The sequence below is a fragment of the Salmo trutta genome, chromosome 18 (genome assembly GCF_901001165.1).
Source record: "Salmo trutta chromosome 18, fSalTru1.1, whole genome shotgun sequence".
In the NCBI taxonomy this organism is placed as follows: domain Eukaryota; kingdom Metazoa; phylum Chordata; class Actinopteri; order Salmoniformes; family Salmonidae; genus Salmo; species Salmo trutta.
This window is the reverse complement of record NC_042974.1, coordinates 30,787,247-30,801,035: the sequence shown is the minus strand read 5'-3', so window position 1 is coordinate 30,801,035 and position 13,789 is coordinate 30,787,247. Positions and strand designations below refer to the sequence as shown.

At 43.0% G+C, this 13,789-nt stretch overlaps 1 protein-coding gene across 11 annotated transcripts in view; it reads right to left on the bottom strand.

Moving 5' to 3' along the window:
* Window positions 1-13,789, bottom strand: part of LOC115153187 (zinc finger SWIM domain-containing protein 8) — a 48,923-nt gene that overhangs the window by 21,179 nt on the left and 13,955 nt on the right. For all 11 annotated transcript variants that reach the window (XM_029698332.1, XM_029698336.1, XM_029698335.1 and 8 more), the window contains exons 4-9: window positions 11,130-11,302; window positions 8,319-8,426; window positions 7,685-7,766; window positions 7,199-7,319; window positions 6,882-7,083; window positions 339-514 (exon numbers count right to left, since the gene is read on the bottom strand). In XM_029698332.1, the coding sequence (XP_029554192.1) occupies window positions 339-514; window positions 6,882-7,083; window positions 7,199-7,319; window positions 7,685-7,766; window positions 8,319-8,426; window positions 11,130-11,302 (862 nt within the window). The remainder of the gene's footprint in view (window positions 1-338; window positions 515-6,881; window positions 7,084-7,198; window positions 7,320-7,684; window positions 7,767-8,318; window positions 8,427-11,129; window positions 11,303-13,789) is intronic.

Here is a 13,789-nt window from a genome sequence, read left to right as displayed (position 1 = left end):
TGTAGAGCGAGAGCACATAACACCTTTAAAGCCAAGCAGCAAATCGGCTCTGTGCCTTGAGAATTGGACATGACATAGTGAATTAGGAAGATGCCCTCATCTATAATACACTCAATGTCCCAAACACTGACTGCTCTAATCAGATTAAATTCACAGAGCCTCAAAAGGAGTGTCAATCAACCCAACACAAACAGATTCAGACCTGGGAACGCTTGTGAAAGTGAGAAGTGAAATGAAGGTAAGAGACAGGAGGAGGGCTGTGCTGTCAACACACTCTTCTAGTGGATGTAGGAAACCAAGGCTAAGCGTTAAACAGGCAGAAAGGGAAGTGACCTCACCTCTGAGGGCTCATGGTAGGGTCTAGCACAGCCAGCCTCCACAGAACCACCATGTCATCACACATGCTGGCGCAGGCGTGGGCTGCCACCTCTGACTGCCCGTTACTGCGCCCCGTGTGCCCGCTGGCACTGCTGTGGGACGCCGACGTACGCACGCTGTACCACCAGCCAATAATCTGAGGAGAGAGGAGAGAACAGTCACTGCTGTCCTATCATGAACTGAATTGATATTGAGTAACAGACAAACAAAAATGTACAATGTGGACCCAGAGGATATCACTTCAAAGTATTAATTAAAACGCTTGTTTCCAAAGTGGTCCTCGATGGTAAAAACAGTAACACAATGACTAAAAGGCAAGACCAAATTATAAACAACCATAATTACATTAATTTATTGACATCCTAAAAAGTGGCACTCTTCACTTCCCCCTAACCTTAAAAATCAACAATTAAAGCAATCTATTAAATTGCACATCATACTGATTCTTCAAATAAATACACCTGATCAACAGTAGGGGGCACCAGGGGCAGTGGAGTGGTGTCTCTTACTTAGACAGCCTTGTCCAAATGAAAACCTTTGCCTGCTTTTTACAGCAATTTTTACTTTCTATTTGCTTGATCTCCAAAGGAAGGGTATTCCATAGACAAATGCCTATATAGAAAAGCATGCTCACCGCTGTACTGCTTACTCTTGGGATTTTACGAGACATAACACTAGCTCTGGTATTGTAACTGTGTTGGTTATAGACCATATCAGTGTGGTTTTTCATATGACCTGGGGCACGTTCATTTAAGCAACAAGCCCACCACCAGGAACTCCTGTATCCCTATGTGGGTCCTAGGGGGGGACATTCAGCATATACATAGGGCGGCAGCGTAGCCTAGTGGTTAGAGCATTGGACTAGTAACCGAAAGGTTGCAAGATCGAATCCCAGAGCAGACAAGGTACAAATCTGTCGTTCTGCCCCTGAGCGAGGCAGTTAACCCACTGTTCCTAGGCCATCATTGAAAATAAGAATTTGTTCTAAACTGACTTGCCTAGTTAAATAAATGATAACATTATGTGGGTCATTCAGCATATACATGGTAACATCATGTGGGTCCTAGGGGGGGACATTCAGCATATACATGATGACATTATGTGGGTTCTAGGGGGGGACATTCAGCATATACATGATAACATTATGTGGTCCTAGGGGTGACATTCAGCATATACATGATGACATTATGTGGGTTCTAGGGGGGGACATTCAGCATATACATGATAACATTATGTGGTCCTAGGGGTGACATTCAGCATATACATGATGACATTATGTGGGTTCTAGGGGGGGACATTCAGCATATACATGATAACATTATGTGGGTCCTAGGGGGGGACATTCAGCATATACATGATAACATTATGTGGGTCCTAGGGGGGACATTCAGCATATACATGATAACATTATGTGGGTCCTAGGGGGGGACATTCAGCATATACATGATAACATTATGTGGGTCCTAGGGGGGGACATTCAGCATATACATGATAACATTATGTGGGTCCTAGGGGGGACATTCAGCATATACATGATAACATTATGTGGGTCCTAGGGGGGGGACATTCAGCATATACATGATAACATTATGTGGGTCCTAGGGGGGGACATTCAGCATATACATGATAACATTATGTGGGTCCTAGGGGGGGACATTCAGCATATACATGATAACATTATGTGGGTCCTAGGGGGGACATTCAGCATATACATGATAACATCATGTGGGTTCTAGGGGGGGACATTCAGCATATACATGGTAACATCATGTGGGTTCTAGGGGGGGACATTCAGCATATACATGGTAACATCATGTGGGTTCTAGGGGGGACATTCAGCATATACATGATAACATTATGTGGGTCCTAGGGGGGACATTCAGCATATACATGGTAACATCATGTGGGTTCTAGGGGGGACATTCAGCATATACATGATAACATTATGTGGGTTCTAGGGGGGACATTCAGCATATACATGACAACATTATTTTGCATGACCTGCATTCTCCTGCATTCTTTTTTTCAGCTTTTCTGATAGCCCACTATAACAAGCAGAGCAGGCGTAATCAACATGACACTGAATCAAGGTTGAGACGAGCAGTTTCTTAACTTTGATGTTAAAACATCTAGTGTTACAATAAACATTTGTTTGCCATTTTACATATTTTTTGTTGCAGCAATCAGGTCTCCAGAAAGGGATTGGACTAGGGACACACCAAGATAAGTTACACTTGTTTTAGATTCCATCTCCTTGCCTGCACAGTTTACCTTTAGCTTGTCAGCCCTAAGCAATCTACGTTTTGTTCCAAACAAAATCGATTCAGTTTTTCCCAAATGTAGTGACAATTTGCTGTCAGTCAACCAATATACCAAAATGCAATTTCTTACTCTGTCTCCTCTATGTAAACTACAAGCATTTCGCTACACTCGCAAAAACATCTGCTAACCATGTCTGTGACAAATAAAATTGTATTTTTATTATATCCACTCCTGATACCAGTATGGCTGAATCATCAGCATAAAGCAGGAGTTTACACTTTACTGTATCTGGCATATCATTAACGTATATAAGAAATAAGAGGCCCTAAAATGAATCCCTGCGGTTACCCACAGGATCTCTCTTTGGCCTCTGACAGAACATCACCAACATTACAGTCGTGGCCAAAAGTTCTGAGAATGGAAATTAATATTTGTGTCAAAGTTTGCTGCTTCAGTGTCTTTAGATATATTTTTGTCAGATGTTGCTATGGAATACTGAAGTATAATTACAAGCATTTCATAAGGGTCAAATGCTTTTATCGACAATTACATGAAGTTGATGCAAAGAGTCAATATTTGCAGTGTTGACCCTTCTTTTTCAAGAACTCTGCAATCGGCCCTGGCATGCTGTCAATTAACTTCTGGGCCACATCCTGACTGATGGCAGCCCATTCTTGCATAATCAATGCTTGGAGTTTGTCAGAATTTGTGGATTTTTGTTTGTCCACCCGCCTCTTGAGGATTGACCACAAGTTCTCAATGGGATTAAGGTCTGGGGAGTTTCCTGGCCATGGACCCAAAATATAGATGTTTTGTTCCCCAAACCACTTAGTTATCACTTTTACCTTATGGCAAGGTGCTCCATCATGCTGGAAAAGGCATTGTTCGTCACCAAACTGTTCCTGGAAGGTTGGGAGAAGTTGCTCTCGGAGGATGTGTTGGTACCATTCTTTATTCATGGCTGTGTTCCTAGGCAAAATTCCCTTGGCTGAGAAGCAAACCCACACATGAATGGTCTCAGGATGCTTTACTGTTGGCATGACACAGGACTGATGGTAGCGCTCACCTTGTCTTCTCCGGACAAGCTTTTTTCCAGATGCCCCAAACAATCGGAAAGGGGATTCATCAGAGAAAATGACTTTACCCCAGTCCTCAGCAGTCCAATCCCTGTACCTTTTGCAGAATATCAGTCTGTCCCTGATGTTTTTCCTGGAGAGAAGTGGCTTCTTTGCTGCCCTTCTTGACACCAGGCCATCCTCCAAAAGTCTTCGCCTCACTGTGCGTGCAGATGCACTCACACCTGCCTGCTGCCATTCCTGAGCAAGCTCTGTACTGGTGGTGCCCCGATCCCGCAGCTGAATCAACTTTAGGAGACGGTCCTGGCGCTTGCTGGACTTTTTTGGGGCGCCCTGAAGCCTTCTTCACAACAATTGAACCGCTCTCCTTGAAGTTCTTGATGATCCGATAAATGGTTGATTTAGGTGCAATCTCACTGGCAGCAATATCCTAGCCTGTGAAGCCCTTTTTGTGCAAAGCAATGATGACGGCACGTTTTTCCTTGCAGGTAACCATGATTGACAGAGGAAGAACAATGATTCCAAGCACCACCCTCCTTTTGAAGCTTCCAGTCTGTTATTCTAACTCAATCAGCATGACAGAGTGATCTCCAGCCTTATCCTCATCAACACTCACACCTGTGTTCACGAGAGAATCACTGACATGATGTCAGCTGGTCCTTTTGTGGCAGGGCTGAAATGCAGTGGAAATGTTTTTTGGGGATTCAATTCATTTGCATGGCAAAGGGGGACTTTGCAATTAATCTGATCACTCTTCATAACATTCTGGAGTATATGCAAATTGCCGTCATACAAACTGAGGCAGCAGACTTTGTGAAAATGAATATTTGTGTCATTCTCAACTTTTGGCCACGACTGTACATACTTGTGTTCTGTTGGTCAGATAAGACCTAAACCAATTCACTGCTATATCATTAAGAGCCAATCATTTCGGTTTCATCAGGAGAATATCATGGTCCACAGTGTCAAAAGCTTCCTGCAAGTCTAACATACCTGTATAGTTCCCTTTCTCACTTTCCTGCTTAGGTGGATAAGGCAAGTATCAGTGGAATGAGGTGTTCTAAAGCCAGACTGGAGTTCATAAAGACGTTTGTGCTCAAGAAGGTATCCCTCAAGTTGATTAAAAACGAATCTCTCAACAACTTTGGATAAGGTGCTGAGGATCGACACAAGCCTGTAGTTTCCTACATTTATTTTACTGCTCTTCTTGTGGAGTGGAACCACCCGGGCTGTTTTGAGATCCTTGGGAAATGTACCACTACTACTAGAAATGTTTACAATATGAGTTGTCGTTTTAGCAGTGACACAAGCACTATCCTTTATGAATCTTGCAGGAAGGTTATCCAGCCCAGTTGCTTTGTTTGTGCTCATTAAGCATAGTCGATTGGAAACGTTGTCCTCTGTTACCATGCACAGCACAAACAAAAAATGTGTGATACCTTTGCTATGGTAAAAGTTGTTAATGAAAGACTGGCCATAGTGTCCAGAGCAGGTAGGTAACTGCTTAACCAAAGATGAGGATATAGTGGTAAAAAAAAAAAATTGTTAGAATAATTTGCAACCTTTTCCTGGTCATAAAATAAAACATCATCAATATCTAGGCCAATACTACAGGATTTTGCCTTATGGGGAGTTTGAGCCAATGTCCTTTAACATTTCCACAGTTTACGAGGCTGATGTAAGTTGTCATTAACAGGGTCTATGTAATGTTGTGATTTGGCCTTACCATTTTGTATCTTGCCTGGTTTCTACAGTTAATATAACCATAATAATCTGGTTGTAGATTTGTCCTTCTGAATCTGACCAGGTAGCGATCCCTTTTCCTTATGAGGTCTGAGATGTCGGAAGTGATCCATTTCCCTGACCGCTGTTTGATTCAAATTTGTTTAAATCGGAACCAGAGAGTCAGACAGAAACAGATCTTTAAAAAGATACCAAGCTTGATCGACATCACAGTTTAGTACACGAGACCAATCCAAAATATATGTACATATATTTATAATGTACATATTCCTTTACACTTGTGTGTATAAGGTAGTTGTTGTGAAATTGTTAGATTACTTGTTAGATATTACTGTATGGTCGGAACTAGAAGCAAACGCACTTCGCTACACTCGCATTAACACCTGCTAACCGTGCGTATGTGACCAATAAAATTTGATTTGAAATTCCAAGTACTTCTACAAAACGTTCCTTTTAGTATTATTTCATAGACAGTACCTTCATGTATTTATTACCTGGCTCAAGTAGCATTTTGGATTTCTTATGAGTACAGTAGGTTACCGTAAAACCAATATTTAAGACTCCTGACTGACAGACATTCTCTTGGTCTGATACAATAATCAAATCCAAAGTTGATTTACTGTCAATACACACCTGGGTTGGCTCAACAATCAGTTGTTTTATCAGTTGATTAAAGTTATACACGGCATATACTAGTGTACTTTTATTGGGTGATAACTGCACAAGCAGGATACATTCCCTAATCGGCCAATACATTGTGATCACAGCAATTGGATTCAAGAAAATCATAGAAATGATTCTGCTTAGGAGGCCAATAGCACAGACCAACAAGTATAGGATGACATTAAGGAAGAAGTATATCGATCCATGCAACCTCAAGACCATCCGTTTACAGATCTGAATGAGGGTTAAAATGCACATCATTCCTAGTAAAAACACACGCTGCCACCGTTTCGGTCAATTCTATGAATGCTATAACCCGGCAGCTCAACCTCATGGTCCTCAACTGACCCGTCGAGCCATGTCTCAGTCACAGACACTACTGCAGCCCGTGCGTTAGAAGCGAGGAGTTTTAATTCCTCTAATTTCGGCAGCAGTCTCTGTGCGTTCACAGGGATAAAGTGAAGCCCTCTCCGATTGAAACAGTCAAACATGTCATTTTCTGTGCCCACTGCTGTATATAATTAAGCAGTAAGTCCTGAGGGGGTGTGGTATATGGCCAATATACATCACAAACCCCAAAGGAGCCTTATTGCTATTATGAAGTGGTTACCAACATAATGAGAGCAGTAAAAATAAATGTTTTTCCATACCCGTGGTATACGGTCTGATATACCACGGCTGTCGGCCAATCAGTACTCAGGGCTCGAACCACCCAGTTTATAAGTATGTATGTAACATGTGTCTACGTGTGTGTGTTACCTGTTCATAAGTGAGACACTGCTCAGTGAGGATCTCTAGTAGAGGTGCAGCATTGCTGTCCCTCCTCTTGAACATCTCCCTGACGATAGACAGGAGGTTCCAAATCCCCTCAGGCTCCCGCCCTCTCAGAGGTCTCAGCAGACAGGCCCACTCTGCCGCAGCCGGTGGCTCCGTGGATGACAGGTACATGGAGTTGACGTCACTGCACCGGGAGGGAAGGCCCGCTACAAAGATTAGCAAGTATATTTCCACACACACATACTCTGTCCTCTTCTTAATATACCCCACTTTGATCATGCATGTCTCTGCTCTCTTACCTGAAGACCACGGGAGAGGGGCCACAGAACTTGTGCAGCGTCTTCTTGATGTTGTCACTGAGCGTGGACTCATCTAGATACCAGGTGCTCTGGTCAGAGGCCGAGGGGCCAGCAGTGGGGTCTGTACACGGAAGGCAGGGAGTAAACAGAAAGCCCAAGAAATACAATACAACAGATGTAAAGAACTGTTTTTAGCTGATATTTGGGAAACATCCCATCTGAACCACTTTACAGCGTGCTCTAAGCACATAAGCATGCAAACGCCTTAAGTGCAAATGGTCAGAGATAGGGGTCTATCTAGAATTGAGGGTGTGGGAAGCAACCCCCATCTCATATTGGTGGTGGAAGTAGTGGGTTACACCCCATACAATGAATAAAAAGCCCTTTGACTTATTATTATCTCCAACCACATTATGAGCCCATGTGAAATGAGTAGAGGCTGCCCCCTGCAGGAGGCAAACAGAAGCACAGCCAGCCAGGGCATACCTGGAGCCCCACACACTGTGTTGATGGCTGTGGACTGGGAGGACAGAAGCTCATCCAGGAGCCTCTGGGCTGTGGGCAAAATCTGAAGGAGAAAAATAACAGAAAAGCTTGAATGAGTATGATAGAATCTGCTTCATATCAGTTAATGAGGAGTTATAACAAAATCAGTTTCACCATTGTTTCGGGGGGGGGGGGCTACCTGTTAAATGCTAACTTTTGAACACAAGGCTCTAATTACAGCTTAGAAATACAATTGGCCTTAGAGATGAGTAACATTACAATGAACAACTCTTCCCTACTGACTGCAATACATAAAGAGACAATGCAGCTACTGTGTGTTATTTATCTCAGTGACACAGACAAAGGGAGTATTGAGACTGGGCCGGTTACAGGCTGAGGTCAGCTACCGCTACAAACCTAGCCACTGGAAGGTAAAACATACAACACTGTTCTTACACTCAACTAAAATCTATTTTTATGACTAACTTGGTGAACTTAAGTACATAAACCACATGATCTAATAGTTTTTGGAAAGCATAAAAAAAGGATTGAGAAATGTGTCTGGAATTCAACACAAGTGTTGCTAGTGCTAATACATACAATCTAGCCAACTAGTGTGGTTGGACAGTCTTACCTGTTGGGGAAGCTCGCTGATTAGGTACTGGGCAAACTTCTGCAGCTGGTCCCTCTGCAGCCGGGACAGGGACTCTGACACGGGGGCTCGCAGGCACACCGCAGACGCCTGGCAGACAAATACAGGGGTGACAGGCATTAGCGTACATTTAGGATCTCGCCTTGCTCCGTTTCCTGTTCATGCAGAGAGTTTAAACTTAGATCAAATATAAACAGATAATTCAAATATAAACTGTAGGTGTGCAACAAACTTCAAATTCACAATCATTAACTGTTCAGTAACCATACTGTACTCACACATTGTTAATAAACAAGAAACATCGAGCTGCCATCTCCCTCTTCACAACCAGAACTCCCACACTATAGTAGGATGGTGGACCCTGGCCTAGAATACTTAGCTAGCTGAGACCATGAGGCTGTGGAGTGGTCTCTGCTGTGTGATGACTTTATTAAGACTGCAGTGAGAGTGCTGCCTACTGCTTAGCTATACCTTCTGCTCATAGTGGAGCAGGGCAGAGATCCCCCTCATTTGCAAATGGGAGAATATGGCCCATGCATAATACATGGTGGAGAGATGGGCCAGGCCAGGGTTTGATGATTAAGGCTTATTCTATGGTTGGCTCTCCAGAAGGTCATTAAAGGGAATATGGAATGGGGAAGGGGGGGGGGGTGTACAGAACGAGACACCACCACCACAGAAAGAGATTACAATATACCTCATATTAAAAAAGACTCGAGGGGAAAAAGAGAGGGGGGGGGTAGCTGCTGCTACTGTGTGGTGAATGGAAGTGGAAACCCTCGGGATTCCTGGACCAGGACGGAGACCAGAAAAAGGAACAGGGGGATATAATGATGGGCTAAGTGTGGACTTAGAGCCAGGGTAAATAGCAGGAATAGCGGCATGCTTGTGCTCTAATACTCTGCTAAAGAATATTTCATGCTCTTTAATAGAATTAGATCAGCATATATGCCCGTTGCCCGCACACTCCTCCCTAACCCCCAAACTTTTAGAAGCAGTTACTCTACTTTTCGGTGAGGCACTTCTATTAGAATGTTCTCGGACCAAAACATTTCATTAGATGATGCTTCTTCAGAGAGTGACGTTAGATGTAACAGTTCTTTAGGGGTGTTTGTGTAAATTGCTTTACAAATTGAACAGTCAAGAGTTCTGGTCTGCAGTGTGTATGTTCAGTATTTATCGCGTTGATTTTCTGGAGTGGTTTCGTAATGTGGAACTAATTGAGTACTGCCAAGTTGCACTGTGTGCGTGCGTGTGTGTGCCTTCGCGCACACACACACACACACACACACACGTGCCCTAGTGAGAGAAACAGGGAAGACTCAGACTGTGGGTTCAGTTGGTGTCTATGAAAATGCACACTTTGATCATTTCCTGTTGAAACCACAGTGCCTTTAAAAAAAGGTCCAACTATATTCTGACACACTGTGTGAACGTGCTCTCAGGAGACAGACTCAAGACACTGAATTTGAACAAATATAAAATACGGGTCATTAATAATGGACTAGTTCAAGCCCATCTACAACCAATGGCTCCCATTTTAACATAACCCCTCAAAAACCTGCACGAGTGTGCCTGTATTTCTCATAATACCTGGACAAGCATTCATTTCAACACGTCTCATTATTTGACGTCCAATTCATGAGAGGGCAGTGGCAACTCGTGAGTCACAAATGACATCTGTTGCGTTCTGAAACAGATTTTGGAATAAGTGCCCCGCTTAGTATTTAGAGTGATGATATCGGTTTGGTCACGACAAAATGCCACCTCTCATGGCTACAGAGTGAGGGGACTGAATTCATGGTATGGCTAAGCATAACATAAATAGCACAGCACACCTATCTGGGCCTGAAAGCTGCTCATTAATTTACAGTCAATCCACCCAATCAATACAATAATGGCTAATGAGGGTCCATGTGCACCTGATAAAAGGTCACAAGAAAGCTAGTGTGTGTGCGTACGCCTGTCACAGAACAACTGACAGTATGAAGTGGGCGATAAGACGTGGATGGCTATGGGAGACGAGGCGCTCTCCTGGACTGATGATTACCGAGCGAGAAAGTTGTTTTCCAGAGGAAAATAAATATGAGGATTGAGAGTTCAAAGTTCATTTTATGATTCTGATCATGATGGCATAATCAGCTTGGCCAAGGGTTCATACGACCTCAGTACATCTGGACAGAACTTCAAAAGCCTGAACTGAGCCCACACACACACACACGTTCCTGCAAAAACACACACACCCCATCAGACCCTGCAAGAACTACGAGGTAAAAACAGACAGGGTAGGCTTAGATAACACGTAAGTTATATTTCGTCTGCAAATGTTCATTGAAAAAAGAAAGACATTTTCCCAATAAGCACTTGTTTGTCTTTAAAATAAATTGGTACAGTTGTTGGTTAGCTGGCTAGCTAACCCTAGGCATATTAGCATAGACATGACAAGAGTCAAAACAAGACATGGTATTAAGAACAAATACAACGAGCTGAATAAAGTAATCTACAATTCACCGCACAGCAGCTTCTAGTCGTTGTTGCTAGATATCTATGACAACACGGCCTTTTAACTCAAGAGTTGTGCACAAATTATTGTTGGGACATTGTCAACCCGTCTATAGGCTATGGCTTGTCTGTGCCAGGTTTGGGTAAAAGCTCCTGAATTTAAATGGATTTGAATATAGTCACAGTGCTACACTAACTCACTCACACATATACTGTCTATACTACAGCACAAAGGTGTACAGTATAGGCGTATTCATGCGGTAATGCCTTGTGTGTGTACTCTAAACTCACGTTGTGGATCCTGAAGAGGCAGAGGGCCACCACGTGGGCGCACCACTTGGCACCGGCCCCGCAAGTGCAACTGCAGGAGGTGATGCGGCAGCGGTCAAACATGACAGCCACATTGTACGCCCCTTTTGATTGGCCAGCCTGGGGCGATACCACGGTGGCACTGAGGTGGAAACCTGTGTGTGTGAGAGAGAGAAAGAGAGAGAAAGCGCAAGAGAATGAGGGACAGAGAGAGAAAGAGAGGGGATAATATCAGCTCTGAAAGGTCAATCTGCTTGTCTGTGTCAGACAATAAGACTGGAGAAATGGAATGAGAAAGTGTTATTATGATTAAGTGGGCCAGGAAAACTTAGAGTGCTGGGGCTGACACTAATAGTGAGCGAGCCATTGGCCGACATTGTGCAGCAGTAAGGGCTGCCAGACAGGAAATGAAAGGCAGTTGTATTTCCATGCACACAGAGAGACTAGGAGATGTGAGAGAGAGGGGGGGAGGGAGAGAGATTAGGAAGGTTGGCCAAAAGCTTTTACCCGCTGGACAGCAGCCAGCATTCTCCTGGTGAGGCCGAGCCGGCAAAGAGGAGGAGGAGAGGGAATGGGATTAGAGGAACAACTCAGCGTAACTATTCCAGATTCAACACAATAGGCCCCCTTCAGAGAGCGGAGCTCTGTTCCAGTCTTTCTGCTTCTCCCTGGCAGTCTAACGCCTCCTCCACCCCTAACCTACTTCCCTTCCCCTACTACTTCCACTGGGAGACATGGTTTCCATTACCTCACAATGAGCTCTAATGCTTTTCACCTAATACAGCACTGAATGACATACCCTGGGCTTGCAGGAAAACAACGAAGTACACTCAGAGCAGATAAAGCACTTGCTTTCAAAGATGTTAACTTTTTAAATCAGAACCCATGGGTCGTTATGGAAGTCTTTGAAAAAGATACATGCCCCTCCGAGGTTTAATACAGTGGGAAAGGTTCGATTCGGCTTTCCCTTAACAAGCACTTTCTTTAACATAACTTCCAGTGGCAAGGAAAAGTATGTGAACCCTTTGGAATTACCTGGATTTCTGCATAAATTGGTCATCAAATTTGATCTGATCTTCAGTCACAACAATAGACAAACAGTATGCTTAAACTAATAACACAAATTATTGTATTTTTCTTGTCTATATTGAATTCATCATTTAAACATTCACAGTGTAGGTTGGAAAAAGTATGTGAACCTCCAGGCAAATGACTTTTACAAAAGCTAATTGGAGTCAGGAGTCAGCTAACCTGGAGTCCAATCAATGAGACGAGATTGGAGATGTTGGTTAGAGCTGCCCTGCCCTATAAAAACACTCAACATTTGAGTTTGCTATTCACAAGAAGCATTGCCTGAACCATGTGTCATGACGTTGGCCTCTTTGGGTACAGGAAGCACAGTTGACCCCCTCCCCTTTGTACCATCACCCAACCTACCTTCCCCCCAACCCAGGGTTGTAAAAATTCCAAGAGGAGAATCTACTACCACATGTTTCATAGAGAGACAAAGGAAATTCTTCCAACTCATAGAATTGGAGAACGAGCGACATGTGTGTTCTGGAGAAGATATGGAAGATTGGTGAAGACTCCAGCTACGAACTGGTCCGCTTGGTACAATTTTGTGATACTCAGAAGAGACAATATAGCCATATTACCATAAAACTGTTTATATAATAGCCTCAGCGATGAGACTGGCATCATAATGGTTGTATAAAATGTATTAATAAGGATAAAGCTATTTGTAATACATTGAGATGCTATGTAATGATGTTAATGTGATAGAATTGTATTTCTGTAACCAAGTCTAACTCAGTCATAGGCACGCCCCCAGGGACACATACAGGACCAGGCGTCATTTGACAAGCCTGTTCTATGGGCACTATAAAACACCCCCTGATTTACATTTCTGGAGACCAGGCCTGCACTCCATGGCCATTAGGTTTTATCATCCAAGTACTCTACTGAAAGTGAACCATACCACGTGGTTAACTTTTAGACTATCGATAGACAGAATAAGAACAAGTCTTTGATATTAATTATTAGTCTGCAGCTAAGTAAATTATATCATCGAACGCGAAGACCAACGAAACATCCATTCTATGACGACATTAATGAATGTCGCTCTGAAAGATCCATTCTAACCGAGAGAGAGAGAGAGAGAGAACGCGGACAAAACTCTCCATCAGAACATAACTCTTCAAAAGGGATCCCGACGACACATGAGCGTAAATATATATTGATTGCAATTGTTCCCGAATGAGTGAGCCTTCAATTGTCAATTGTTAATATTAATGAACTCTGTAACTTCTCAGCTGACCGTTTATGACCCATTGTCTAACAGACCAGCCATGCTTGTTAGCCATTAGGGTGCATTACTATACCAATCCTTTGTGACGATAATTACTGTTTGTATGTTTTCTGTTAATTACTTAGTGTAGTAAATAAATGATTTTAAGACAATTGATGTATGGATGATTTTAGTAAAGACTGGGTTCGTGCAGATACAACAATTTACGACGTTTGGAATGAGACTGGACGCGAGGTAAAATACACCATTGAAACCAGAAGATAATCGGCCTATATTATAATATAGGAAAGTTATATTAGGAAAATTATAACTTTGTAATCTGAATATTTTTCTT